Source organism: Chenopodium quinoa, unplaced genomic scaffold (genome assembly GCF_001683475.1).
Source record: "Chenopodium quinoa cultivar QQ74 unplaced genomic scaffold, ASM168347v1, whole genome shotgun sequence".
NCBI lineage: Eukaryota > Viridiplantae > Streptophyta > Magnoliopsida > Caryophyllales > Amaranthaceae > Chenopodium > Chenopodium quinoa.
The window spans coordinates 1,439,979-1,465,019 of NW_018742630.1; the positions used below are offsets into that span (position 1 = coordinate 1,439,979).

A 25,041-nucleotide genomic window follows, 5' to 3' on the forward strand; every position below is an offset into this window, starting at 1 on the left:
GATTGGTATGGGATATAAAATCCATACCACCCAAGTATGAGAATGCATACCAATCCATTCAAGCTTTGTAATACTCCGTAATTTTTATAATATATATATATATATAAATTATTTATTTTTATTTATTTTTTTAAATCAAAATGACTCATTTCATTTAAAAAAGAAATTAATTATTTAAATATTATGTAAGTGTGTATAAAATAATATGAGTCATTAATTGAGTCAATAAAAGTGTTTTAAATTGGTTCATCTTTATTTAAATAGTTGGATCAACTTGTTGGGAAATTGAGGATACTTAAAAGCCTAACAAGTTGGCCTCAAAGGAAGAAGTTAAGGGGGCGTAGGATTTAGTAATGGCAGTCTTGTAATTATGAGTTTTTGTTTTAAAAGGGGAGTATAAATACTTTAAAACCTCAAAGTTTTTCACTCTAAGGTGGCGTTTGGTTCGGATAATGGAAACGGAGTGGAAAGGAAACAAATAAGAGGGGGGAAAGGAATCATTTAGCTATTACCTTTACATTTGTTTGGTTTAACTATGGAAAGGAATCAATTAAATTTTACTCCCTTTGTTCTTGTTTGGTCTACCTAATGGAAAGGAATCATTTGAAAATGAAACTACTTATAATAGGAAGTTTTTGCTATTTAATATATGAGAAATTTTACTTGATCAAGTTTTTTTTTTTTTTTTTTTTTTTTTTTTTTATCTTTTGGGAATTAAGCAAATATTATTAACAAAGAATGAAAGAATTACAACAAGTAACAAACATAAGCCCAGCAACACAAAAAACAGACACAAGTAATAACAAAATCAAAACTAGAACTCAGCCAAAGACACCAGCAGCCTGAGAACACATAAACACCAGACCAAAAAAACAGCAGGCCAGAAACAGCCACCAACTGTACAGAAACCGAACGATCAGCAGCTACACACCAGCAATTGCAGCAGGAAACAACATTCCAGCATCTGCCTGTATAGACCCACAGCAGACCAGCTGCAAAGCCAGGACAACAGAACAGTAACCCAAAAACACACCAACAATGGAGCAGCAGCAGCAGACTAACTGCTCCTGCTCAAAACCTGCATCAGATCACAGCAACACACAAAGCTAAAGCAAAATAAACCACCCACAGCAGGACCAACTTCAGAAACCAGACAACAGAACTTGATCAACTTACATACCATTATTAAAATACCATAAAAATAAGTTAGCTATAATATTAAACTGATTATATCATAGCATAACAAGTACTTTTTGTAGGAAACCAAACAAATGTATGCTACAAAATTCTGAAATTCAAGAACAAAATAAGCCTTAATTAAAGTTTCAGAGGCCATACATTGTAGATGATTAGCAATACTCCCACCTACTTTTTCTTAAGGAGATCTAAAACATATTGTTTCTTCAAGTTAGTTGGAGCTTGAAAAAAAGATTCGAAGCTTATGTTTTTCAGCCATGAGAATTGTTGCCACCTCTAAAGATTCCGAAGGAGAAACACCATCCAATTTCATAACTTCTTCTAACACCTTATTCACTTCATCATCCATTTTTTGCTCCCTTTCTTCGGCTTTGGACCATGAATTTGCTATAGTTCCAAGATTTGCATTTATGTCCTCGAAAATTTTCCCAAAAGTATTAGATGTATTATGAAGAGAAGCTACTAATTCATTAGCATCTTTGCTTTGATGTGTCTTTCCTTTTCCCTTCATTTCTTTCATCTTTGCTTTTTTGGAAGGAGTATTATCATCCTCTTTCTTCATTGGCCGCTTATGGGATTGAGTTGTTGGTTGAGTGGAATGGGTAGAATGAGTGGGAGAATCTATATAACCGTCTTCGTCACTCTGTATTGTCATAGACTGATTTGCAATCTCAACATTCAAGTTATCAATAGCTCCAACAAATGATTCACTAACTTCTCCGGTTGCTTTATCTTTTGCATAGATTTCAGCAAGTGTCTCATAATGAGGAAAGGGTACTCCATACAACCCCTTTGCTTTCTTGTGAGCCTGCAATGTAATAAACAACATACTCAGCATACTCAGATCAGCATACTCAGCCAGAGCAATACATGCTTAGATAAGACTCTATTCCAGATAAACAGCATTCATAAAAACAATAAAATAAAGTAAATCATTCAAACATGAACCTAACTCGTTTATCCGAATTTGAAATTCTACTCTCTGCTCCTCCCCTACCTTTTTTAGATTATTCCCTTACAGAAATATAAGCTCAAAGCCTCAAAATCCATGTTACATAAAAATAAAATAAAAATAAGCTAATATATCTGCTTCTCATCATACTCACCTTTAGAGCAGATTTATACTAGTACTAAGCTAGCAATCTTACTTAAATCAGCTATGTCAACTTCATATTCACTAATTCATTTCCTGCTAATTATTCTCAGCCTAACATCAGCCACCTCTCTAAATACAAACTTAATAACAATAGCATTATTGAAATGAATTTAATAACTACTCAAATCATAAAAAATGAAGAACATTAAAAAGCTTACTTACCTTAGCCCATTCATCAAATACAGTTTTCTCTACTTGCAACATTTTTTTGTCCGAATCCCATCCAAATCCAGAAGTAGATAACATCTCTGCCATTGCACTATATTTCTCTGTCCAATGCTTAATCCTTGACTCAATGTGTGGATCAGCTTTCAAGCCACAATTAGGTAGCACATATTTTATCATTTCTTCCAACTTATTCATGTAACCACTCTTGAAGCCACTTTCACTTTTCCATTTAGGATCGATAGATAACTCATGTAAATATTTTATGAGCACCGTATCTTCCTCAAAGGTCCAAAAACGCTTATTCTTACCTCTTCCTCGATTGCTTCCCTCTTCTCCCATCATATACAACTTCAAGGAGAAAATTTACATATATCAAGACAATGAGTGCAAGAGTATAGGTATCATATGGTGTACTAGAAAAAAGTAAGTAAATTAAACATATCACTAAAAAAGTAAGTAAATTTAACATATCACCAAAAAAAGTATGTAAATCAAGTTACAGGAGTATAACAGTTTGGTCTTAGCACTAAAGAGTAAATCAAGTTACATCTTGTAATTTGAACCCACTACACCGAGGATCTTGACTGCTAAACTCTTCTACCTCTTGCCCTCCACCCATTAAACATATCTTGTGCTAGTGTGTTTCTAAAATTGGTCCACTGATCTGAAGTTGCAACACTTGTAATATATTCAGGTTCATCATCAAAATCATCATCGGAATCTTCACTCAACTCTTCTTCCTCTATATCATCAGTAAGCATGACTCTTCTAATTAAGTTATGTAGTAAACAACAAGCCATCACGATACGACCTTGGGTGCGTATAGGAAAAAACGAGGGACTCCTAAGTATGCTCCATCTCCCTTTAAGTAAACCAAAACACCTCTCTACCACATTTCTTGCCCTAGCATGTTTCATATTAAAATATTCCTCGGCACTTTCAGGTTGTTTATCTGTCCACTCTTTAAGGTGATATCGTTGCCCCCTATATGGAGCGAGAAATCCATCGCAATTAGTGTAGCCCGCATCAACCAAATAATAATTACCTTCACAAAAATCAAAATAAGATAATCACTAGATACCTTACTAACAACTATAATTATACTCACACAAAAAAAAAGACCTATTCCATTTACCTCGAGGTACCCTAAGACCATTTGGCCTAGAGAGAGCATTGCGAAGGACACGTACATCATGGGCTGATCCTTCCCACCCCGGAAGCACATAAATAAATTCCATATTAGGTGCACAAGCACCTAAAACATTCATAGCAATTGTGCCTTCCCTTGTTCGATATTTTCCCCTTTCTTGTGAAGTCACTCTTACGTTAATATAGGTACCATCTAGCGCTCCTAGACAACTCTACATTATAAAAGACAAAGATATGACTCATTTACATACATTACATGAAAATCTAATAGAAAAAAGAACATGAATGGAATTATACCTTGAAAGGTTGCCACCTTTCATCTTCACATTCATCAAATATCGCTATAGGCTTGTGCAATAAGTGTTCATGCAACTTCAAAATAGCCCTTAGACATAGGTTAAATTGTTGACTCACTGTTTCCCCACTTCTTAAAAAGAGATTTCCAATTGACCCATTCTTTTGATGATGAGCCAATGTGTACAAAAACATTGCAACTATCTCTTGAAGAGTCATATTTCTTGTTCCACTTAAACCTCCTATATCTCTAAGCATCTCACAAATAATATTAAAAGTACGTCTATTGACACGAAGCTCACTTTTACAGCTTACATCACTCTGTCTTATTAAGTGACTCAAAAATAACGAGCGTAACAATTTCCTATTCCTTTTCCTTTCATTTATTTGAGCCCCTCTAATTGTAACAACGCTCATCAAATACCAAATCCAAAACAGCATAAAAACTACAATAATCATTGTAATAACCAATTGAACTTGTTTTGCTCTTCTTCTTTTCCCAATACGAGCCATTTCAAGAACCTTAAAAATACATTCAATAGAAAAAGATAAGATTCTAGTGCTACAACAAAATCATGCAGCTTATATCTAAACATTCAACAGAAATAGATAAGATGCTCTATTATTGCCAATGAAAATATGAAAGAGCATAATTGTCAATAATACTAGCACGAAACAATGATCGAAAACTGAAGAATCGAGTTGGTCCAGCTAAAAGTTGAGAAATTAGTAAGTAGATGTTTACTGTAAGGTACCATTATACACCATATTGTAAGAAATAAAGTGTGTTAATTTCTTTGGATAGGCTAGGCCATTATTATTATATAGATAGGTAAATTTACTTTAAGAGGTCCACTTCTTGAGAGGTAAATCTAACATGAGTATATACATGCATGAAGGATCGAAAAGTAGTGGTGCGGACTATTGTCAATTGTAAATGGTTTTTTTTTTTTAATCAATTAGTCAAGAGTATCAAGTCTGGAAAATACCAGAAAGAGCATAATTGTCAATAATACTTAATTAGTTAGTCCTAATAAGAAGAACCAAATCCATCAAGCTGATTTGCTAAATCTGTTATTGCTATCATTACATAGCAAAGACAACACATACACCCAACAGACAGTAGATTTAACAATAATTTCAGATAAGATCAATAAATGTTATTAACTGAATGAGAAAATTGGATAGTCCAAAGTAGCATTACCCTAGAGACTAGAAATTAACCAGCAATAACCAAACCAATTGATAAGTAACCCATCAACTTTTAGCATAAGATTAACCCAAAATCCCCCAAAAAAAACTCAGAAAAAACTAATCAAAAACAGTATTTAGTGAAGCACATTTTACAGGTCCATATAATTAAGTTAAATTAGCACAAACAAGCAAGAATCATTGACCCATTAAAGCAAAAATGATATTATTAAAAGGGTTAAAATTAAAATTGATGAACTAATTACAACTAATACAAAAATGATGTAATTGATAAAAGGGGAAAAGTTAGAGCATACAGAAAAAAAGAAAGGGAAGATACAGAAACAGCAACATAGTCAGTTGGGCAACCTCCAGATTCTGCACATCCTTTCATTTTCATAAATCTTATTATTAACAATTGAAATTACTCATATCTCTAATGTTGTTGCTGTAAATCTGATATTCTAGTGCTACGACTCTGGTATTCTGGCATTGCAGAATTTTGGCTTCTACAATGATTATGAGATTTATGACATGTATTTCAAATCATGGTATCAAAACTTCAACGACTCAAATCGTGTGGTTTCACTTCTGTAACACCGCAATATCATGAAGCAAAAAGCAAAAAATTCAATTGAAAAATTTAAAACTCAAATAAATCAGAAAAATTAGGGAAAAAAACTCTAGAAATTAACACCATAAATCGAAAATAGCAATCAATAAATAGATCAAACATTCAAACAAAAATATAGATAAAAACTCAAATAATATTGCAATCAATCATGTATTTCGAGATAGAAAAATCAAAATATACAATCAATCAAATAGAAAGATTTATAAATTCAGCAACAATTCAAAATCTAGGGTTTTGAGATAACATACCTAACTTGAGCGAAATCTAGAGCTTCGATAATTTGGGAACGAAATCTGCATACGTTGAGCGAAATCTAGGGTTTCGACATTTCTTTGAGAGAAGAGGCTGTTGTGTGTTTTTGGGGTTAGAGGAGAGAAACGTTAATTGTTTCTCCAGTTTTTCTACCGGAAACAAAGTAGTGGAATGGGTTTCGTGATTTGTTACTATACTCCTCAACCAAACGGATTCTAACGGAAACGGTATCTGATTCCGTTTCCAAGCCTACAAAAATCCCGTACCAAACACCCCCTTAGAACAAATGGAATAACCCTTTGTAGTTCAAAATACCTAAGCTAAGACTAGATAAATGAATCTTTGTTTTCATATTGTTTTAATGAATGTATTTTCATATTGTCTAGCAATTTGTAATTTTTCAACATTATTTATAAAGCTAAATTAAGTTGATCCTCTTAGGTTATCTTTGTTAATAAGTACAAAGTGGTTCCAAACTTCCAATTATTTCACAATCACAAAATCCAAAATTGTACTGCACCTAACTACCTAATAGGGCTAATACATCAAGATTACCGACTACAATCTGAATAATTAAATACGAGTAGATTTTAATCCTAATTAAGTAGTACGATGACAAAGATAAAGGAACAATAAAAATCAGTAGAAAAATGATCTTTATTTGAATCTTTCTGTTGCTTACCTCACCTTCTTTGATCGAAACGACGAAACTCAAAGGAAACTTTCAATTTCTGACATCCCGCATTTTCTCTCTCCTCCTTCAATTCTCTTTGCTCCTTACTTCTTCATTCTCCAAACTTCGATCTCCCAGAATTCCTCGCTTTTAGGTATTTTACTCTCTTTCTTTTGGTTAATTTGTATTGCTTTTACTTTGATTTTACCGATTATATCTAGATGATCAATGTAGTTGTATTATCTGCTAATTGTAACGATTTTAATTGATTTTTTCAGTATAATTTGATTTCTTTTTTGAGTCATTAGATCCAAAATTGATTTATTAGTTTTAATTTTTCTTTGATTATCATGTTTTTATTCAAATTCTTGTTAATCTTTTGGTGATTTGTGAATTTTTTTTTATTGACCCTTGTTTTTTTTCGTTTTTTGAATCGTGGAAGTTAAGTTGATTTTTGATTAGTTCACTAATCAAGTTGCTAAGTTAGAAGAAATTAAGAGTGAAGGATTAATTTAGTGTTTACTATGCAAATGTTGCGTTTATCATTATAATTAGTTGGTGTTAAGTTTTTAAATTTGTTGTTGTACATTTGAAACTCTGGAAGTAATCCATGCTATATGATGCAAACTTATGCCAGCATACATTACTTGAATTATAGAATTAGTAAAATGTTGTAACAAGAATTCGATGTTTAGGGTTTGTTCGGAATTTCTGCGAGTTTTCAGTTTTGAGATTTCAGAACTTGCTTAGATTATGATGTAAGGTGTATTATGAAGTTAAAATTAGTCTACTATTCATACCAATCATGTTAAATTTGAATATCGGCGACAGAAACTAGAAACTATGGATTTGATTTCAAGTTAAATACTGAAAACTCACAATGATAACGAACATTTCCTAACTAATGGATTGGGATTTTAATTTTGTAGGATTTAGCCACTTAGATGTGTTGTGCATTTTCAAATTTCTATTCCAATTGAATATGGTCAGGTAGAATAGTAATGGTGTCATTTTGTACGATAACAAAAATAATGATTGGGGATACATGTGTTGTTTCAGTATTCATCTGGGTGATCCTAGCTAGTTAATGGGTCGATTCTGTTCTTGGCAAGACGATTTAGTGACGTGAATGCGAGGATGAAGGGGAGTATTTTGAGGCTGAGGGCTACAAAACTCTCTCTCATCCTCATTACTGTAGTTTGCACAACGTTTCTTTTATGGGGATGGGACAAATCTCCTTTCCTTGTTTCATTACTTCCCAAGAGCCAAAGCCTCAAACTCTCTCCAGGTTTGCTTCTGCTACTTTTATATTAACTGGCGTTTCTTTATGACACATTCTTTCATTTTTATGTACTCACTCTGTTTGTATCACTATGAAAGTTGTGGAATGCAAGCTATCTTTGACCGCTTGAGTGGACTGTTAAAGATTCTCTAAATGCATTTTTAATTACTTAACTTCATTTGTTTATTGCCGAATTTCTATGCTATGTATTTGGGTTTCTTTTACAAATTGCGTATAGCAATATTATTATGTGACTTCATGTGCACTAGTTTGTCAGTTTCATGGGATGAGAACAATAAAGCTCAACTTTACATGGCATGTAGGTCCACAACTGCATGAAAATAATAAAATTATTCTGTATTTTGTTAAACATGTAGTTGTAAAATATAAGAAAAAGGAAAAATTGTAGGGCTATATTTGTAGGCCTATAAAATCTGGGACCTGATTGTCTTACCGTATGAACACCTTATTGTGCTCAGCAATCTCAGGGTATGTGAGCCATTTAGAGATGCTTTTCAAATGCTTCAATGAGAGGGTAATACAAATACGTATTCAGTATAAAGATTGCGTAGCTACTGGGTGCTTCTTGTATAGGAGCAGTACCTGTCTCCTTATCCCCCTCATAATATGTTAATCTGTCATATGTAACATAATAATTGTGACTTCCCAGATGATGCATCAGCTGTTGGCTTGTGTTGCACTGCTGCAGCAACACCCAGCAGCAGCATGGAGTCGAATCAGCTGATTGCCTCGTCTTTTTCTCTCTCTTGTCCGTAAGCCACCTCCCAACAGTCTTCCTTTTAACACAGTGATAACTCCTCTGGGATCGGTGGATCTGTACGGCGTATATGATTGATTGTTTAGGCGACAGAACTGCACTACTGTTAATGAACCAAACGAGATTATATTTTAGTCATTTATAATTGAAGATAAAGGTAATAGCAGAGAATATGGAATCAAAACAAGTAGTTTGCTGAATTTAAATTAATTAAAAATGGGATTAGAAGAGGTTGTTACATTTGTAAAAATAGGAAGGACGATGAAATGTGGGTAGAGGTAGTATTTTCTTTTCATAGTTTACTGTGATACCCTTCTTATGAGGAAGGTTCCATATACTCCTTGTTTCCCAAAAAGATTGTGAACTTTTCTAACTTTCAAACATTAGCTTTAGATGTCCTGTAAGGCCATATTAACGATATAATTTGATTGAACTTTTACACAAGCGAGAGATATTACTGATATCTGATTGATACAAGTATATGTTAGGGATTAATGGAACTTTGTGGAATGAGTGTTTTTTTTTTTTTTTATTATTTTTTTTTTCCATTTTAAAGCTTAACCACATCTTTGGACAGAGGGACTGTTTTACTAGCTTGGTTATTGGCCTTTTTCCTTCCTGCACCATTCTACATATAAACTTGCAATAATCTTTTTCCAATGCTTTAACTCTTGCATATCATTTATATGTTATTGCTAATACTTTCTTCTTTTTTCTGCGTCATTGCTTATTTTTTCTCTATTTTATAAGTCGTATTGCAATATTGTATGTACTTCGCATAATAACATTTTAAAATCTCTGCTACAACTCTCAGTATTTGTTTTAAAATATGTTCACTTACTAATTTTGGTATGATTAACACTTTGTGTTACTTCTTTACACCCATCCATTTTCTGATTTGTATCTCTTTGTAACTTCTGGAAACACCTGTCTGCTAATCTTATTTATATTAATGTTACAATACATTTTTACCTCCTTGATTTAGACCTACAGCTTGATTCAAACTAATTCGTCTTCTTGTTATTGTCTTTGGTTGACTTATTATTTCTTTTTGGCCCTTGTTGCACAGATATATTCATTGGTTCCCCTATGAAAAACATATCTGCAGTGCCAAAAAAGGATGCCGATAATTTGCCCTATTTTGCAAAAAATGAGACATCAGATAAGCATGAAGGATATGACAAAAGAAGCAAAAGAGGTAATTTAATCAAGAAATTGCTTAGATATTATAAATTTATAAATAATTATAATTGGTAGAACACTTTGTTTAGGATTTCTGTTGAGAAATTAATGTGTTAGAATACAGCTGCTTTTAATTTTGTAAGTAAAGCTTAAAATTGACTATTTTTCTACTTTTATCTTATATGTCTACACAATGTGCACCTTCAGTATTGTAGATTGAAGTATGATTGTCTTAGTTCCCTTGGTTTTATGATGCAGGTGATAGATATGGAAACTATGCCATCCTTTTCTTATTATCTAAACTATGTTACTTGTATGGTATAGTTGTTATTGGTCTATGATTTTGGAAGCTGATTTGATAGATAATTGATCCCTAAAGTCCATGTGTACTCTACCCTGCTTTGACATGAAAAATTTGGTAAGGGCTATTTTTACAATGTTGAGCTTATGCTGGAGGCTTGGAGTTTACTCATCCAAAAATGAAAGAAGCTAAATGAAAAAAAAAAGTTCAAATGCTAGATGTATTTGGTCCACTTTGTTTGCTAAACATGATTGGAAGTTGGAACTTATTTAATTTATTGACGACCTTAGATATTTTCTATGATAAGTATTGTTTATATAATCCATATAGAGATATATACATTTCACTGAGTTGACAGCGCTCAAAATCTATACTGCACAATGATATTAGTATTGCTGAGCTATGCTAGTAATCACCCCTCTTCATCTACTACAATTATTGGGTTTGACTTAGAGTTTAATGGCTATGGTCCATTGAGGTGTCAATTTAATGTTTTATCAATGTAAGTCCATGCCAAAACAAACACAAGTTAGTTTATTCTTCTAGCCAACTTCAAGTATATTCTAGAATAATGGAGAATACTATAAAGAAGTTCAATACAAGTATACAACTAACATATGTGAATAAATTGCCACTGTTGAAGTGGACAGTACACCTTACTTCGAAATAGCTGTTTGTTTGATTTTACCCATAAAATATGTTATACAATTACTCTATGTTTAAATTATAGGTCTGTTTGACTATGGCATCTGTTAATGTTCTTAACATATACTTTATGCACAGGATTTAAGGCAAATGAAAGCGAGGGTGTAAAAAGATGGGTGGGCATAAGAAAAAAGGTAGAAAAAGTAAGAGAGAAGTGTAAAAAGGTGAGTGAGTATAAGAAAAAGGTGAATGAGTATAAGAAAAAGGTGGATAAAGTAAGAGAAAGTGCGTGAAAAAGTCTATATATGTGGGATAAAATGGGTATGATAGTAAAAGGGTTTTGCCAAAAATAAAATAAAGTTGAGATGTGTTAAGAACATTATGCGCGGACAAAAATGGAGTATGTTAAACGGATGTAATACATTTTTATTGTACTTTTGCTTGATTATCATTGTATAGCTTTATAAGATGAATAGATGATACAAATCATACAATGATAGAAAGAAAGGGTTAAAGCTGACAAGTTTGACTGGAAAGTCAATATATATATACTCCCCCCGGAATGTTCTTGTTCCAGATAATGGCAGAATCAAATTTGGATAGATAGTATGTATATGCTATTCTTGAACCATGATCTGTTGAAGCCAACATGTGAAGTAGATAAGGCAGAGCTGGAATGTCAGACATGTCAATAGAATACAGATTTGAGATTTTATAATGATTGGTTATAAGCTATAACATTAACTGTTTGCTTGAGCGTGAATGAGTTATCAATGGATGCCACAAGTATTTGGAAAATAAGCATTCTTTTGATAATCCAATGGACCCTATATCGTAAAAGGGTCTTGTTAAGTTGGGCTTTGGCCTTTTTTTTAAAAGAAATTATTTGGAAATATAAGTGGGTATTAGATAAAGGAAGAGAGAGCAAGTTTACAGAGGTGGGCCAATGCAAAATAAAGTAATAGGGAGATTGTACAAAGGTGGGAGGGTGAAATGCAAAGTAATAAAGAGAGTGTGAAAAGATAGGTGAGTGTAAGGCAAAGGTTGTGTGGAAAGGTTTAAATATTGCAGGGTGAGAGGGGTAAGATGGTAAAGGGGTTATGCCAACACGGAATGAATTAAAGTGAGTAGAAAAAAAGGGAAGTAATTAGAACAAATAAAAATAATGGTAGTATATTTTTCTTTTGGATGTACATGAGCTCTTGTTGTTGGTGTTTTATATTTGTTTTTGGACTGACACATTGGATGTTTCTCTTTATTTAGCTTATATTTCAAAGTAATTATCCTTTTTTAATTGTATACACTTGTGCAGAGGATGGAGAAAATTCCAAAGAAAAACTATGGGATGCATCAGTGCCAGTGAACTCTGTGAATACTAGCTCTGTGGTTACCGGGAAGAAGAAAGGCACTGTATCATATCACGTTAAAAACCAAAGTATGATGCAAATCTTCTAGTCATGTCATTTATTTCCTTTTTTTTTATTTGTGCAAGTTCTCACTAGACTTGAATAGTTTATCTTATTGACATTGGAAAACAGTATCCAAAATTAAGTGTGAGAGGTTTGGATATCATCGAGTTTTTTTGAAAGGACCAAGAGGTTATCAATTAGCTTTCTTCTTCCCATTCTTTGTTTACTTTTTTTTGCTTTCAATAATTTTACTTGAGCATGGTTGGATTGAATATATACAATTGTATCATATACTATTTGCCGCTCATCTTTGCTTGAGCAGTATAAACAGCTGCAACACCAACTAAGAAGTAATAGGCCATCATGTGAACTGACTAGTTGTCATCAATCATCATCATGATCAATTTGAATATGGGGGAGGCATATATTTAGGCTTTTTACTTCTTAGTTGGTTTTGTATCTGGTTTAGACTGCTAAAGATTGCATTTGGTATTGATTTTTGAGATTTTTTATTGATACCATGCGTATGTAAAGCTTATTGGGCTGTTAGTATGTCACCTAGTTTAAAACTATAATTTTTGTAATTTCAACAGTCTAGTCTTTTAAGTTTAACTGGTCAATTTTAAAAATTGACTTCGTGGAATGCTTGTTTGCTTGTTAGACTTGTTTATGATTTGACCCACAAGGCTAGTTGCAATACTTTTTTGGGAAAGAAGTTTCAATTCTTCATTTTTTTATATTATTTTAATTTTTAATTTATGATTTTATTTATTTAGTTTTTTTTTTTTTTTTTTTTTTTTTTTTTTTTTTTTTATAAAGAAAAAGAGTTCTGATCTGGAGTGTCCAGATGGATTACCCTTCGGCTTTCTGATTTTCTTTCTCTTGCAAACAACTGTAGGAGAACTATACATTTAATAAAGAAGCTTTCAGGAAGAAAATGATTAGGACAATTTGCTTATGTATCCTCTGATATTATCATTTGCTTCCAGTAGTATCTCCAAATCAATTTTTCTTGGATGTTTCTGTGTTCCAATTTCAGCCTGCGATTTTTCCAAAGGGAATTGGATTGCAGATGATAATCGCCCTTTCTATTCTGGAGGTCGTTGTCTGCAATGGCTGTCAGAGATGTGGGCATGTAGACTGACAGATCGAACAGATTTTTCATTTGAAAAGTTCCGCTGGCAACCAAAAGATTGTGAAATGGAAGAATTTAGTGGAAAAAAGTTTTTGAGAAGGTATCATCCTCTTCACAATTTTGTTGTATTGCGGAGTATACTCCCTCCATAATAAAAAGTTAAATAGTCTGATTTTATTAAAAAAAATATTTTTTTTTTTTTCATAATCTCTATTGAATGGTGGGGTGGGAATGTTTGTGGAAGGTTGTCATCATGTAATTCTTTGTTTGTCATCAATTGGAAGCATTTTCCATTCACATGTCTCTTCTCTCTAATATGAAAATTTTTGGGACCAATTTATTTTGATGCTACTTTACCTACTTTCTGAACAACTAGTATGTAAATTACTAATGTACTTGTATAATTTTTCTTTAATTTTTGGGTAGAAGGGAGGTATTTAATGTGGTTTTAATCGCCATAGATTAACTTTGCCTCTGAATGTAAGAGTTACACGGTTAATAAGAAAAATAAGATATTAGAAAACAATGATTAGATGTCACATATATCAAAGTATTAAGCCATTAAATTAACTTTGAAAATAGGAATATTTGCATTTGGAGTAAGTAAATATTTTTGTATATAGGAATAGTTGCATTATAAATGAGGATAATTGCATGGAAACTTGGAAAGTATGTATGTATGAGAGAAATGTGTTAAAAATAATTATTCTAATCTTTGAAATAATTGACACGATTAAAGGGGAACGGCTAAAATGTCAAACGTAACCCTCTTTCTGGAACGGAGGGAGTAATAAATATTGTTGTATTGTCCTCTTTTTAATAAATAGGAAACTGAAGATATTTGATGATTTTTGATAATACATGTAAATTATCGAGTAGGATTTTTCTCAATGTCTTCTCATAGTATTTGAACTCTTGCTTTTAATAGATTAAAAATATAGATATTCTTTCTCAACAAGTGTTTTAATGAAGTGTAGAAATGGCAAAATGTAATCCTTGAGACATTTAGGGCAATGACATAGAAATCGTTCCCAATCCCAGGAATTGGTTTCAGTCATTTCTTAGTTATCCACTTCCATATTTTAAAGTCATCTCAATACGTATCTTGTTCTTTCTTTCTCATGGTTTGTTCCTTTGAATGTGGACTAATTGCCTAATTGGTCTTACTTTGAAATACTATGGTTTTACCATCTTATCTTGAGCCTGTTTAATTCTGTACTCCAGGATGCGGAATAAAACCTTGGCTTTTATTGGGGATTCGCTTGGCCGACAGCAATATCAGTCTTTGATGTGCATGGTATCAGGTGGTAGGTTAAGCAATGATGTCATTGACGTGGGTAAGGAATATGGTCTGGTGAAAGCCCGGGGTGCCATACGTCCTGATGGATGGGCTCATCGTTTCACGCGCACGAATACAACTATCCTTTTTTACTGGTCAGCATGTCTTTGTGACTTGCAGCCTGTGAACCCATCTGACAAAAATTCTGAAGTTGCCATGCACCTTGATCGCCCTCCATCTTTTCTTAGCTGCTACCTTGATAAATTTGATGTTATAGTTCTTAATACTGGACACCACTGGAATAAGGGCAAGTTTGATGGAAATCACTGGGTCATGCATGTGGGAGGTGTACCCAACCCAAACAAGAATGTGGCAGAGGCGAAAAATTTCACAGTTCACAGTATAGTCAAGTGGGTGGATTCTCAGCTCCTGCAGCATCCAAAATTGAGGGTTTTTTATCGTTCTCTGTCTCCACGACATTTCTTCAATGGAGATTGGAATTCGGGTGGGACTTGTGATAATATTAATCCGCTTTCTAAGGGTAAAGAGGTTCTAAAAGAGGAGAGTGGTGATCCAGTAGCTGCTTCGGCAGTGAAGGGGACAAATGTGAAATATTTAGACATTACAGCTCTTTCCGAGCTTAGAGACGAAGGTCATATATCTAGGTATACTATCAAACCTAGGCAGGCATCTGGACAAGATTGCTTGCATTGGTGTTTGCCTGGGATTCCTGATGCGTGGAATGAAATCCTTTTTGGCCAGCTTTCAGCATTAGGCAGATTTTAGAGTATGATGGGTTACACAGATTCTTCAATTCACCTCAAGTACTCGTGTTAAACCCTCAACACACTCTAATGTGGGTATGAGCAATTCACGGGACCAAGTACATGGAACTTTTTTACAAGATAGTTGAGTGACATTCTGACACATGATTCATTTGACATAACTACCCTAACAGAGGTCAGTACCGGAAAATACGTCCTTCAGCTTTATGACAGCTTCTAGGTTTATAACATAAGGCATGCATGAGTGTACGCCCACGCAGCCAAAATGGTTTCCTCTGTGGTTCTTCTACTTCTGGGTCACTCTCATATTCAGTTATTTGTTTGGTGGGTCCGTGGGTGCCCGAGGATGAAGCATTGCGTGGAGAGAAGCAGCTCCAGTTTGCACTTTAAATGTTCGGATAAGGTGGTATCTGGGTGACTAGGAATGAAGTAACGGCAACTCGGTGGAAGATGCTGCGGTATACTTGATAATGCTAGTTTGTACTGGATAAATGTTGATTTGCAGATTCTTTTGAGTGGCATCTTTTGCTTCAGCTCTTCCCCTCATTTCGGTTTCGACTTGTATACTAACACATTGATCTTGATTTATGTTCTTATTCTTTAGTTAATTGAAAAAATTGTGTCATGATAGCCATTTTTCCAGCATTTATCTCACGGATATTTTAAATTTATTAGTGGTGAATTTTTTCTAGCTGATTAGTTTACGCGACCTCTGTTTTACTTCCCTACCTTTTTGAAAGTATGAGTTAATTCTTATGAATAGTGCTTGAACAATTATATCATCTAAAATGTTTATTTATTAAATTGCCCCCATTAATGTTAACTAGTTCTTTTTTTAAACTCTTAATAATAGTGTACGGATATTTATACCTCTATAAATATTTGTTCACATATTTTCCCTAGGCCTGGCAATCCCTGACCTGACCCGATAACCCGACCCGAAGTTATTGAGAGAAACCCAAACCGAACACCTCGAATTCGACCCGATTTGACCCAAATTTCATATTTTGTAATAATATTAAGTTTTACATTAATTTTGATAGTTTCTAGGCACAACCCGAAATCTGACCCGAACCTGACCTGGCCTGTTGACTTAAATTGCCACCTCTAATTTTCCCTCATTGATGCTACTAACAACTAAAGTTGTGGTATAAAGACAAACCGTAAGAACTTTCCGAATAATGCTAATTATGGCGTGCACATCACTCGCGTTAGCCACCCTAATATAGAGAAGAGAATGTCTTCTGGAGGGTGATCACTGATCAGTGATAAGATGATCCCACTTTTTTGGGAAAGTAAAGTAATCATGTGAAATTTTAACTTTACACTTGGTTTTTTAGAATAATCTACTACTAAATACTCAGTATTGTATTATGGATGCGGAATTTTTTTTTAAGAAAATAAGGACATTATGAATCATTACAAATTTAGACTATAATCTCTTTAACAAAAATAAAGTATTTTAGTCTTTTTTATTTTGGAGAAATTGTCAAAAATAATACAAACTTTCACCCATTCGTTAAAAACAAGTTGAAATTTCGATTTTTTTTTTTCTGAATAATACAAACTTTGAGGGAGCATCCGCTTTAAACGAGATATTTTACCTACAACCTAAATAGCCAATTAACTTTTTTTTTTTTTGATAAATTCATTTAAGAATTTAGTTAACTAGTAATTAAAACTTTAACTACAGTTAATTAATAATTAAAATAATTTAATAAACCATTCAAAAAAAATTAATTAAAAAAAAGGGACTTGTTAAACATCGCCCGCGTTTTTCTACATAAAGCCCACAATTTATAAAATTTTGACAACTTTGCCCTTGTTCTAATTTTAACCTAAAACGAAATTTTGTCTCACCCAAAATGTGGAACAGCGCCGGATCGCCGAGGGACACCAAAGAGCCGCCGTCGTAGCCGGAAAACGAGGTCTGAAGTGGTTAAAAATCAAGTTTTGGCGGCGAACGTCTGGCCGGGACGCCGCCACCGTGGATGGGGCGCCTGGCCAGGACGCCGCCACCGTGGATGGGGCGCCTGGCCAGGACGCCATCACCGTGGCTGGGGCGCCTGGCCAGGACGCCGCCACCATGGTAGTGGCGTCCTGGCCAGGCGCCCCAGCCACGGTGGTGGCGTCCTGGCCAGGCGCCACCTCCTCGGTATATTTTTTTTTAAATCTTTTTTTTCGTTTTGGTTTTTTTTTTTTTTTTTTTTTTGTTTGAATTTTGATAAATTTGAATTTTTTTTTAAAAAAACAAAAAAAAATATTAATTTATTTTGAAAATATGCTTTAGTAAATTCAAAAAATAAACAAAATTAGAAAGAAAAAACCAAAATAATAAAAAAAATTTAGGAAACAAAAACATAATAAAGAAAAAAATTGCAAAGAAAATCCAAAAAACAAAATACATTTTAAAAAAAAAAATAGGAAAAAAAAATTGAAAAAAAAAATTAAAAAAAATTTGAAAAAAAAAAAAAAGGCTACTGGCGCCTGGCCAGAACGCCACCGCCACGGTGGCGGCGCCTGGGCAGGACGCCGTAGCCACGGTGGTGGCGTCTTCAGTGGACGCCGCCACCGTGGCCACGGCGTCTTGCCCAGGCGCCGCCACCGTGGCGGTGGCGTCCTGGCCAGGCGCCAGTAGCCTTGGTTGTGGCGCCTGGGTGGGGCGCTGCCACCACGGCTCCTTCGCGATCCGGCGACTTTGTTTACTTCCACCGCGACACCGCCTCCGGTGCCGCCACTTCCCGTTTATTAGCCATAACAGTGTGTTTTAAGATAAAAGTGTGTTTTTGATGTTGAGGGCAAAAATGTCATTTCATTTCAAATTTGTGGGCTTTATGTGGAGATTTGCGGGCGATGTTTAGCGTTTCACAAAAAAACCCCACCCCTCACCACCAGCAGCCCCTCTTCTCCCCCAAACCAGGCGGCGCCAACCCAGCCACCCTGCCGCGCCGATCCTCGCCACCAATTCCTACCCTGCCGTCGTCCTCCCCTCCCCCGAACCGCCAACAACGAAATCCCCTTCCTCCTCCCCACACAAAAAACCACGAAACAGCCTTCCTCCGTCCTTGAAATCCCTAACTGTCCCTTTCCCATCCTCGAAAATCCTATCCTTTAGATTTTCGGGGGTGGTGTAAGTGACAGTTGGGGGTTTTCAGTAGTGGGAGAGTAGGGTGTTGTGGGTTTTTCGTGATGGTTGTGAGTTGAGGAGGGGAGAGGGAGGAGGTAGGAATGCGGGGGTCGGGTCGCCGGCGTGGGGTAATGAGTCGTCGGAGAGGCAGGCGAGGTGGCTGGTGCGTCGTTTGGAGGTCGCCGGCGAAGAGCCTAGTGCCGGGAAAAAGGGGTGGCTAGGGGTTTCTTTTTTAAAAAAAAATTAATATTAATAAATATAATTTTATGTCTTTTAAGAAGTAAAAATATTAAAAAAAATTTAAAAAAATCAAATTAAATGGTCAAATTAATCAAACAATGACACATATCCCATATACCTATTAATCAAGTCACCAATAGGTCATAACTTGTTTATAGCGGATGCCCCTCAAAGTTTGTATTATTCAGAAAAAAATCAAAAGTTCGACTTGTTTTTAGCGGATGGGTGAAAGTTTGTATTGTTTTTAACAATTTTTCCTTTTTTCTTTTTATTTCATTATTAAATGCTTTGGATATGTGAATGGCTTTTATGAATGTATATGGATTAAACATTAAAGCCATGATTAAATTAGACAGCGTAAATATACAATTGTCAAATTCATTAAAAAAATGTCGTATGGAGTAATATAACAGGATATAACGATAATACAAAGTAATATTTATATTGATACAAATTTATTTTTAAAAGTTGTGAAACTTGCATTGACTCTTAGAAGGCAAGTGTTGCAAACTTGCAATTAAAAAAAATTAAATGAAATGTTTGATTATGGGAATTGGAACAATAAAACAACTTCCCCAATAATTGAATCCTGCTATTTCTTTCTATTTCATTTCTAACCTGACCTATATACAAAATAAATAAAAAATAAAAAGTTACATATCCATTCAATCAATACAATCTATCTATTTGGCCTCTCTCCCCTCTCCCCTCTTAACCTCCATTGTTGAATTTTGGGGGGGCTTCCATTGGTTTTTACCGGTAGAAAGCCCCAATTTTGGTTTTTTGTGTGTCTTTTCTCTTTGTTTTTGTTTGTTCTAGGTTTATAATAACTATTCCTCTTTTAGCAGGAACGTTTCTCCCTCGAAAGAAAGGGCTTTTTTTTTTCTTCTTTAGGAGGATTTTTCTCCTTCGAAAGAAAAGGAGCAATTTCCCACAATATTGCTAAAATAAAAATAAATTCCCTTTGTGCGTCGATTTAGAAACTAATCCCTATATACCGTCCACGTAGAATCGGTGTCGGGAGTCAATTTTTTTTTTTTTGATTTGGTTTAGCTTAAAACTACTTGATTAGGGGATTTTGCTCCCACCAATCGGAATGCGCCACGTGGGCCAATCAGGTCCTGCCAAGTGTCCCCCAGTTGGACATCTCAGGGCTTGCCACATGGCACACGCTTATTCGTCCACCCTGGACTTATTATGTCATGACACGTGGCATACTCCATGCCTAATGGAGAAGCCGGTCACCTAGGCCCAACTTCCGAGGGAAGCCCAATCAGCCCAAGGTTAACCTAAACCTAGATTGGCACGTTTCCCGAGGTTATAAATACCTCCCTTAATCCTCATTAAGGGAGAGGACGCGAACAACGCAGATTACACACATTAAACACTCTCACCTAGAGAGACCCAATCACTTTAATTTCCGCATTAATTACTCCTTAATCAAGTACTAACTTGACCGTCGGAGGCGGATCTCCAACCATCCGGAGCATCCGTTTGTTTTGCAGGTACAGGCGTCCGGTTCCAGTCTCGGAATTGTAACTCTCCCGCCGGACATCAGAAAACCCCGAAACACTACTAATGGCAATAGCGGTTATAGCTTTAAAACCGCTACTTTTATTAGCGGTTTTAGAAAAGAGACAACCTTTTTCTATTAATAGGTCTCCTTTTATGGTAAAAAGGAAGGGAAAATAAGTAAGGAGGCAAAGAGACCTGTTAATAGAAAAAGGCGGTCTCTTTTCTAAAACCATAAGCAGAACAGAGAGCGCTCATATTAGTATTGTTAAGTTCAAAGAGACCTGATTTCACTAATAACAAGTCTCTTTGCTTTTTTTTTTTAAAAAAAAAAAAAAAAATACAAAACCGCTAATGTTGCTAGCGATTTTAACATAAAACCTTTAACAACATTAGCGGTTTTAAGCCAAATCAAATACCAATCCTACATGGACGGTACTTTGGGAATTTATTTTTAAATGGGTGCATAATGGGAATTTGTTTTTGTTTCAACATTATTGAGTGAAATCGCTCAAAGAAAAGGTTTTTCTTCTCTCTTTTGAGAGAGGATTTGCTTTTTTGTTTAATGGATTGCTATAGAGTTGTTTCATGAGTAAAGATTTGTGCGGAATCGAGAAAGAGATTAATCTTTCGATTACAACCAGACGAATCAGGCGAAAATTTTCTTTACGGCTACAACAGATCGATAGACCCCCTCGTCGAAGAAGGCTGTAAATCACAACGATGTGAAAAAGGGTATAAAGAATGTATGATTTGCAACATCAATCATAGCTTTGCTGAAAGGATGTTTTTATTTGATTCAATTGTCATGTATTTGTCTGATATAAATCTCTGTGTGGATGTCGTATGACTTTTTATTTATGAATCAATGTTTGTTAAAAAAAAATACATTCTATCTATCTATAACTAATATTAAAATAGCAACTGCTGACATCATCCTATCCTAAAATTAGACATATGTTATGTTGTCATTAAAAATTTTCCTTCCAAAATTATAAATGATGTCATAATTTTCTGATTTTTATTTTATTTTATAAAAATCCTAGTAAGCTATATATATATATATATTTTTTTGAAAGAAGTCCAAAAGGACACTAAATTTCATTAATTAAAGTCATATGACATCTACAATTGATAAATAACAATAATTAAAACAGATTTAACAAAATCAAACAAGAATTAATCGGAAAAGTGCTAAGAATCTAAATACATAGATATAAAAAGTCGGCATATTCTCGAATAACAATAATAATTCCCGAAACGGTTTATTCTCTCTAACAATAATAATTTAATTTTTCTTCCTTAGGTACCCCTTTTATCATTCAATTTTTCAATGAGCTCTAAATTTTTTTTATAAGTATTTGATGTATTATTTGTTTTGAGAACATTTTTTTTTCTTCTTTCGGTATAAAAAAATAAACAAATTTAGAAATTTTTATTTGTTTAAATCATACAACGCACAAGATTAATCTAGTTACACTTAAACGGCATCAGCATGAGACAATTTTTAATATATAGAGTGACAATGGACTGTATGATCTGTGTCATTGGCCCATGATGTACAAACACCACCAACTTTCATTTATACAATTAGAGTGAGGACAACCAAATCATCCAATAGTTGGCCAATTAAGTTCAATTAACATCCATATTAATGAAAAAAAAAATCTAATTCTGAAACAAAAAAAGTAAATGCCCACTAAAATGTCAAGTAACGACGAAAACAGCAATTGCCTCAAACAAAAAGTTTATTACATCACATAAATAAATAAAAACTTACTCATATTACATTATGCATCAACTTTAATTTATTTTTGATCCAATCAAATATATAATATAATACTCCCTTGTATATAATATAATACATAGTTTGTTAAAAAAAAAAAGTAATAAGTAGTCATTTTTATTTAGGTCACATTTTATAAAGTTTGACCCAAAATTTATTATTATTATAAGTATAAAAATTGTAGAAAATTGTTAGAGTCATCTCAAAATGTTTGTTTCACTATACCAATTCTTTATAATTTTAATTTGAAAAATTAGACGAAGTATTAAGAGCTAAAATTGAAAAATAAAATAAAATAAATAAATATAAACAAATAAATATATAGCATTAATTACACTGCTTTATGCCTGACTTTATCATACAAATCTAAATTAATACTTCATATGAAATTAAAAAAATACATTAAATGCTTATTTATAGGCTTAGGGTCTAACGATTACATATATCATTATGTTTTTAATTTTTGTGAAAATTAAAACTATATATTGATGATAAAAGGTACGTATAATTTTAAACGTATTAATCTTCTCCTTTTCTCTCTTCTCTCCTCTAGGGTTTTTAGTTTTCTTGGTCGTTTATGCCGGAAATTAGACTATTTTCGACCCCGTTTCTTTAGTTTGCTTTGCTCTGCTTTGTTCTCTTCATTTGTGAGAGTATGTCTCAATTTTTTTTGGGGTTTTCCTATTTTTTTGGGATTTTGATTCTCATCTATGGATGAGTTAGGGTTCTAATAATAATTGGGAAAATGATTTGGATTCATATGGATTTAGGGTTTGTCATCAACTCTACGATAAAAAAATTAGCGCAGATTGCGAAGGTCTCTACTTGAAAAGATGCAAAGACATCGAAAATCGCTATTCGCGTTAAGGTTGAAGCGATGGAGTGAGAGTTATGCCAGATATGCAAATTAGTTATGATTTTGATTATAAAAGTTCTATTAATTTTTCTAAATTTGTAGCTTACAAATCTTTATTATTATTATTGTAGATATCATATTGGTATTATTGTAGATGTCGTATTGATATTTATTAATCAAATTATTTCTTCCGGTAAAAAAATGATAAAAGGTACGTGTTTTTTTTTTTTTTTGAAAAGTATGTATTGAAAACCGTATATAAGAAGAAATAAGTATAATATTGTATTATTATTGGACACGAGTATATATACAAATATAATTTGGCGACGTGTAATCAATCGTAACATCCATATGTGACAGCGCGCCATTAGTTTAATAAATTTACCGGTATTCACAATCCCCGCGTTTTCACATGACTGTTCATTGATCAAGTTACCGTTATACGATAACGTCATTTTGAAAAAGATACCTCACCTCCTCTCACGTGACCCTAACGTTACTCTATTCCAACGGTCACCTCTTTGTTTTGCTCATTCTTTGCTTTGACAAAGTATATGTGTTCATCTGGGAATTGGAGCTTCAATTAAATTAAGATTAGTGACCTTTCCAAGATTGGAAGATACTTGATTTTGCTTTGGGGTAAATGATTACACAAAACTATTTTGATTTTCATGTTTATTAAATTCATAACTTTGATCATTAATATTTGGGTAATGTTATATATAAGCATTAAATAAATTCTTGAAAATTGTATAAAATTAGGAATTTATGACAAAAACACGTGTAAATCAGTGTAATTAGTGTTTATATTTTTATGATTTCTTAAATTTATATGATTTTCTAGTGTGTTTTTAATGCTTATATGTAGCTCTAAGAGCTATGTATAGCATTTTCCTTAATATTATAATTATTTTTTACAAGAAATTAATATTATTTTTATTAATTAATAGATAAACACTCCTATCTCTGCTTCAAAAACTAAATGATTGATAATACTTGTAGAATTTTTTTATCATAAATTCTTATATGTAGCTGGCCACACCATAAGGATTACTCCGTTGGCGTAATAGGGGGTTACTTGGTCAATATTACATGAATTATTTCATGTGTTATAGGGGTTATTTGGTTAGAATTACACGAGTTACTCAGTCAGTGTTATAAGGATTACTTTGTTTTTTTTCAAGCGGCCATATAGTGTGACCAGCGTACACAAAACGCACTTTTTTTATACCTATTTTAAAACTTCTGCGGATCAAAATAATATTGGTAAAAAGAAAAGTAAATATTCTAGTAAAAAAAAATCCATAGATTTGTTGTAAGAGACTATTTACATGCCCATAGAACTAGAAAATCGGTTCAATTCACTTTGTCCTACTCAATTATGGAGTATTATGTATTCAGTTGATCAATCCTAGAATCCCCCCCCCCCCCCTTTTTATTTGGAGAATTAGCAAAGTAATTTTGTTTAGTGAAATTTCAATGGAATAAAGAAGGAAAAACTGTTGTAAAAAAAAAAAAAAAAGGAAAACTAAAAATTTCCTAAAATATAAGTCAGAAAAAATCAAACAAAATGTCTAAAATAATAATAAAAATAAAGTAAGGATATATTAATATAAATAAAATGTCATACTACCTCAATTTCTTATTATTTATAACAAAGGGTATTATTTGTAATATATATATATATATATATATATATATATATATATATATATATATATATTGCAAATAATAATAACGGAGGTCATACATAATATTTTAATACTAATAATATCAATTAATCTATTTGATTACTGTCATGGACGAACCATTAATACTCCGTAGCAAATACTCCTTACGAAGTAATCTCTAATAATTCAATTAGTTTCATTCTTATGGAGTATTTTTAAATAGCAATCAATTAAATCACAAATAAAGTTAGAAAAAGTTAGTAGAATATAATTATTCTTCTTATGATAGTGTATACTGTCATTATCATAATCTTTATCACATCCATTCTTTCTCACCTTT

At 33.3% G+C, this 25,041-nt stretch overlaps 3 protein-coding genes across 3 annotated transcripts; 1 reads left to right on the forward strand and 2 right to left on the reverse strand.

Moving 5' to 3' along the window:
- Positions 1-1,302: 1,302 nt before the first annotated feature.
- On the reverse strand, positions 1,303-2,947 carry LOC110721731. The gene is made up of 2 exons (XM_021900918.1): positions 2,516-2,947; positions 1,303-2,005 (listed from the first exon to the last, which is right to left on the reverse strand). The coding sequence occupies exons 1-2, from the start codon at positions 2,861-2,863 to the stop codon at positions 1,409-1,411; spliced, it is 945 nt and encodes a 314-aa protein (XP_021756610.1). The 5' UTR covers positions 2,864-2,947; the 3' UTR covers positions 1,303-1,408.
- A 161-nt stretch (positions 2,948-3,108) lies between these two features.
- On the reverse strand, positions 3,109-5,549 carry LOC110721754 (protein ALP1-like). Its single transcript, XM_021900944.1, has 4 exons — positions 5,496-5,549; positions 3,968-4,285; positions 3,657-3,882; positions 3,109-3,566 (listed from the first exon to the last, which is right to left on the reverse strand). Exons 1-4 carry the CDS (start codon positions 5,547-5,549, stop codon positions 3,109-3,111), a joined length of 1,056 nt encoding a protein of 351 aa, XP_021756636.1.
- A 1,123-nt stretch (positions 5,550-6,672) lies between these two features.
- On the forward strand, positions 6,673-16,181 carry LOC110721796 (protein trichome birefringence-like 14). Its single transcript, XM_021900995.1, has 6 exons — positions 6,673-6,868; positions 7,774-8,002; positions 9,844-9,972; positions 12,215-12,337; positions 13,351-13,546; positions 14,671-16,181. The coding sequence occupies exons 2-6, from the start codon at positions 7,852-7,854 to the stop codon at positions 15,509-15,511; spliced, it is 1,440 nt and encodes a 479-aa protein (XP_021756687.1). The 5' UTR covers positions 6,673-6,868; positions 7,774-7,851; the 3' UTR covers positions 15,512-16,181.
- Positions 16,182-25,041: the final 8,860 nt, after the last annotated feature.

What these genes read in the sequence shown, in the direction of transcription:
- LOC110721754 (XM_021900944.1), bottom strand. Translation starts at nt 5,549, where the DNA reads ATGAAAGGATGTGCAGAATCTGGAGGTTGCCCAACTGACTATGTTGCT. An exon ending in AAAGGTGGCAACCTTTCAAG is followed by an intron (nt 3,883 to 3,967) that starts GTATAATTCCAT and finishes TTTATAATGTAG; the next exon opens with AGTTGTCTAGGAGCGCTAGA. An exon ending in TGGTCTTAGGGTACCTCGAG is followed by an intron (nt 3,567 to 3,656) that starts GTAAATGGAATA and finishes ATTTTTGTGAAG; the next exon opens with GTAATTATTATTTGGTTGAT.
- LOC110721731 (XM_021900918.1), bottom strand. Translation starts at nt 2,863, where the DNA reads ATGATGGGAGAAGAGGGAAGCAATCGAGGAAGAGGTAAGAATAAGCGT. An exon ending in TATTTGATGAATGGGCTAAG is followed by an intron (nt 2,006 to 2,515) that starts GTAAGTAAGCTT and finishes ATTACATTGCAG; the next exon opens with GCTCACAAGAAAGCAAAGGG.
- LOC110721796 (XM_021900995.1), top strand. Translation starts at nt 7,852, where the DNA reads ATGAAGGGGAGTATTTTGAGGCTGAGGGCTACAAAACTCTCTCTCATC. An exon ending in AAGCCTCAAACTCTCTCCAG is followed by an intron (nt 8,003 to 9,843) that starts GTTTGCTTCTGC and finishes CTTGTTGCACAG; the next exon opens with ATATATTCATTGGTTCCCCT. An exon ending in TGACAAAAGAAGCAAAAGAG is followed by an intron (nt 9,973 to 12,214) that starts GTAATTTAATCA and finishes ACACTTGTGCAG; the next exon opens with AGGATGGAGAAAATTCCAAA.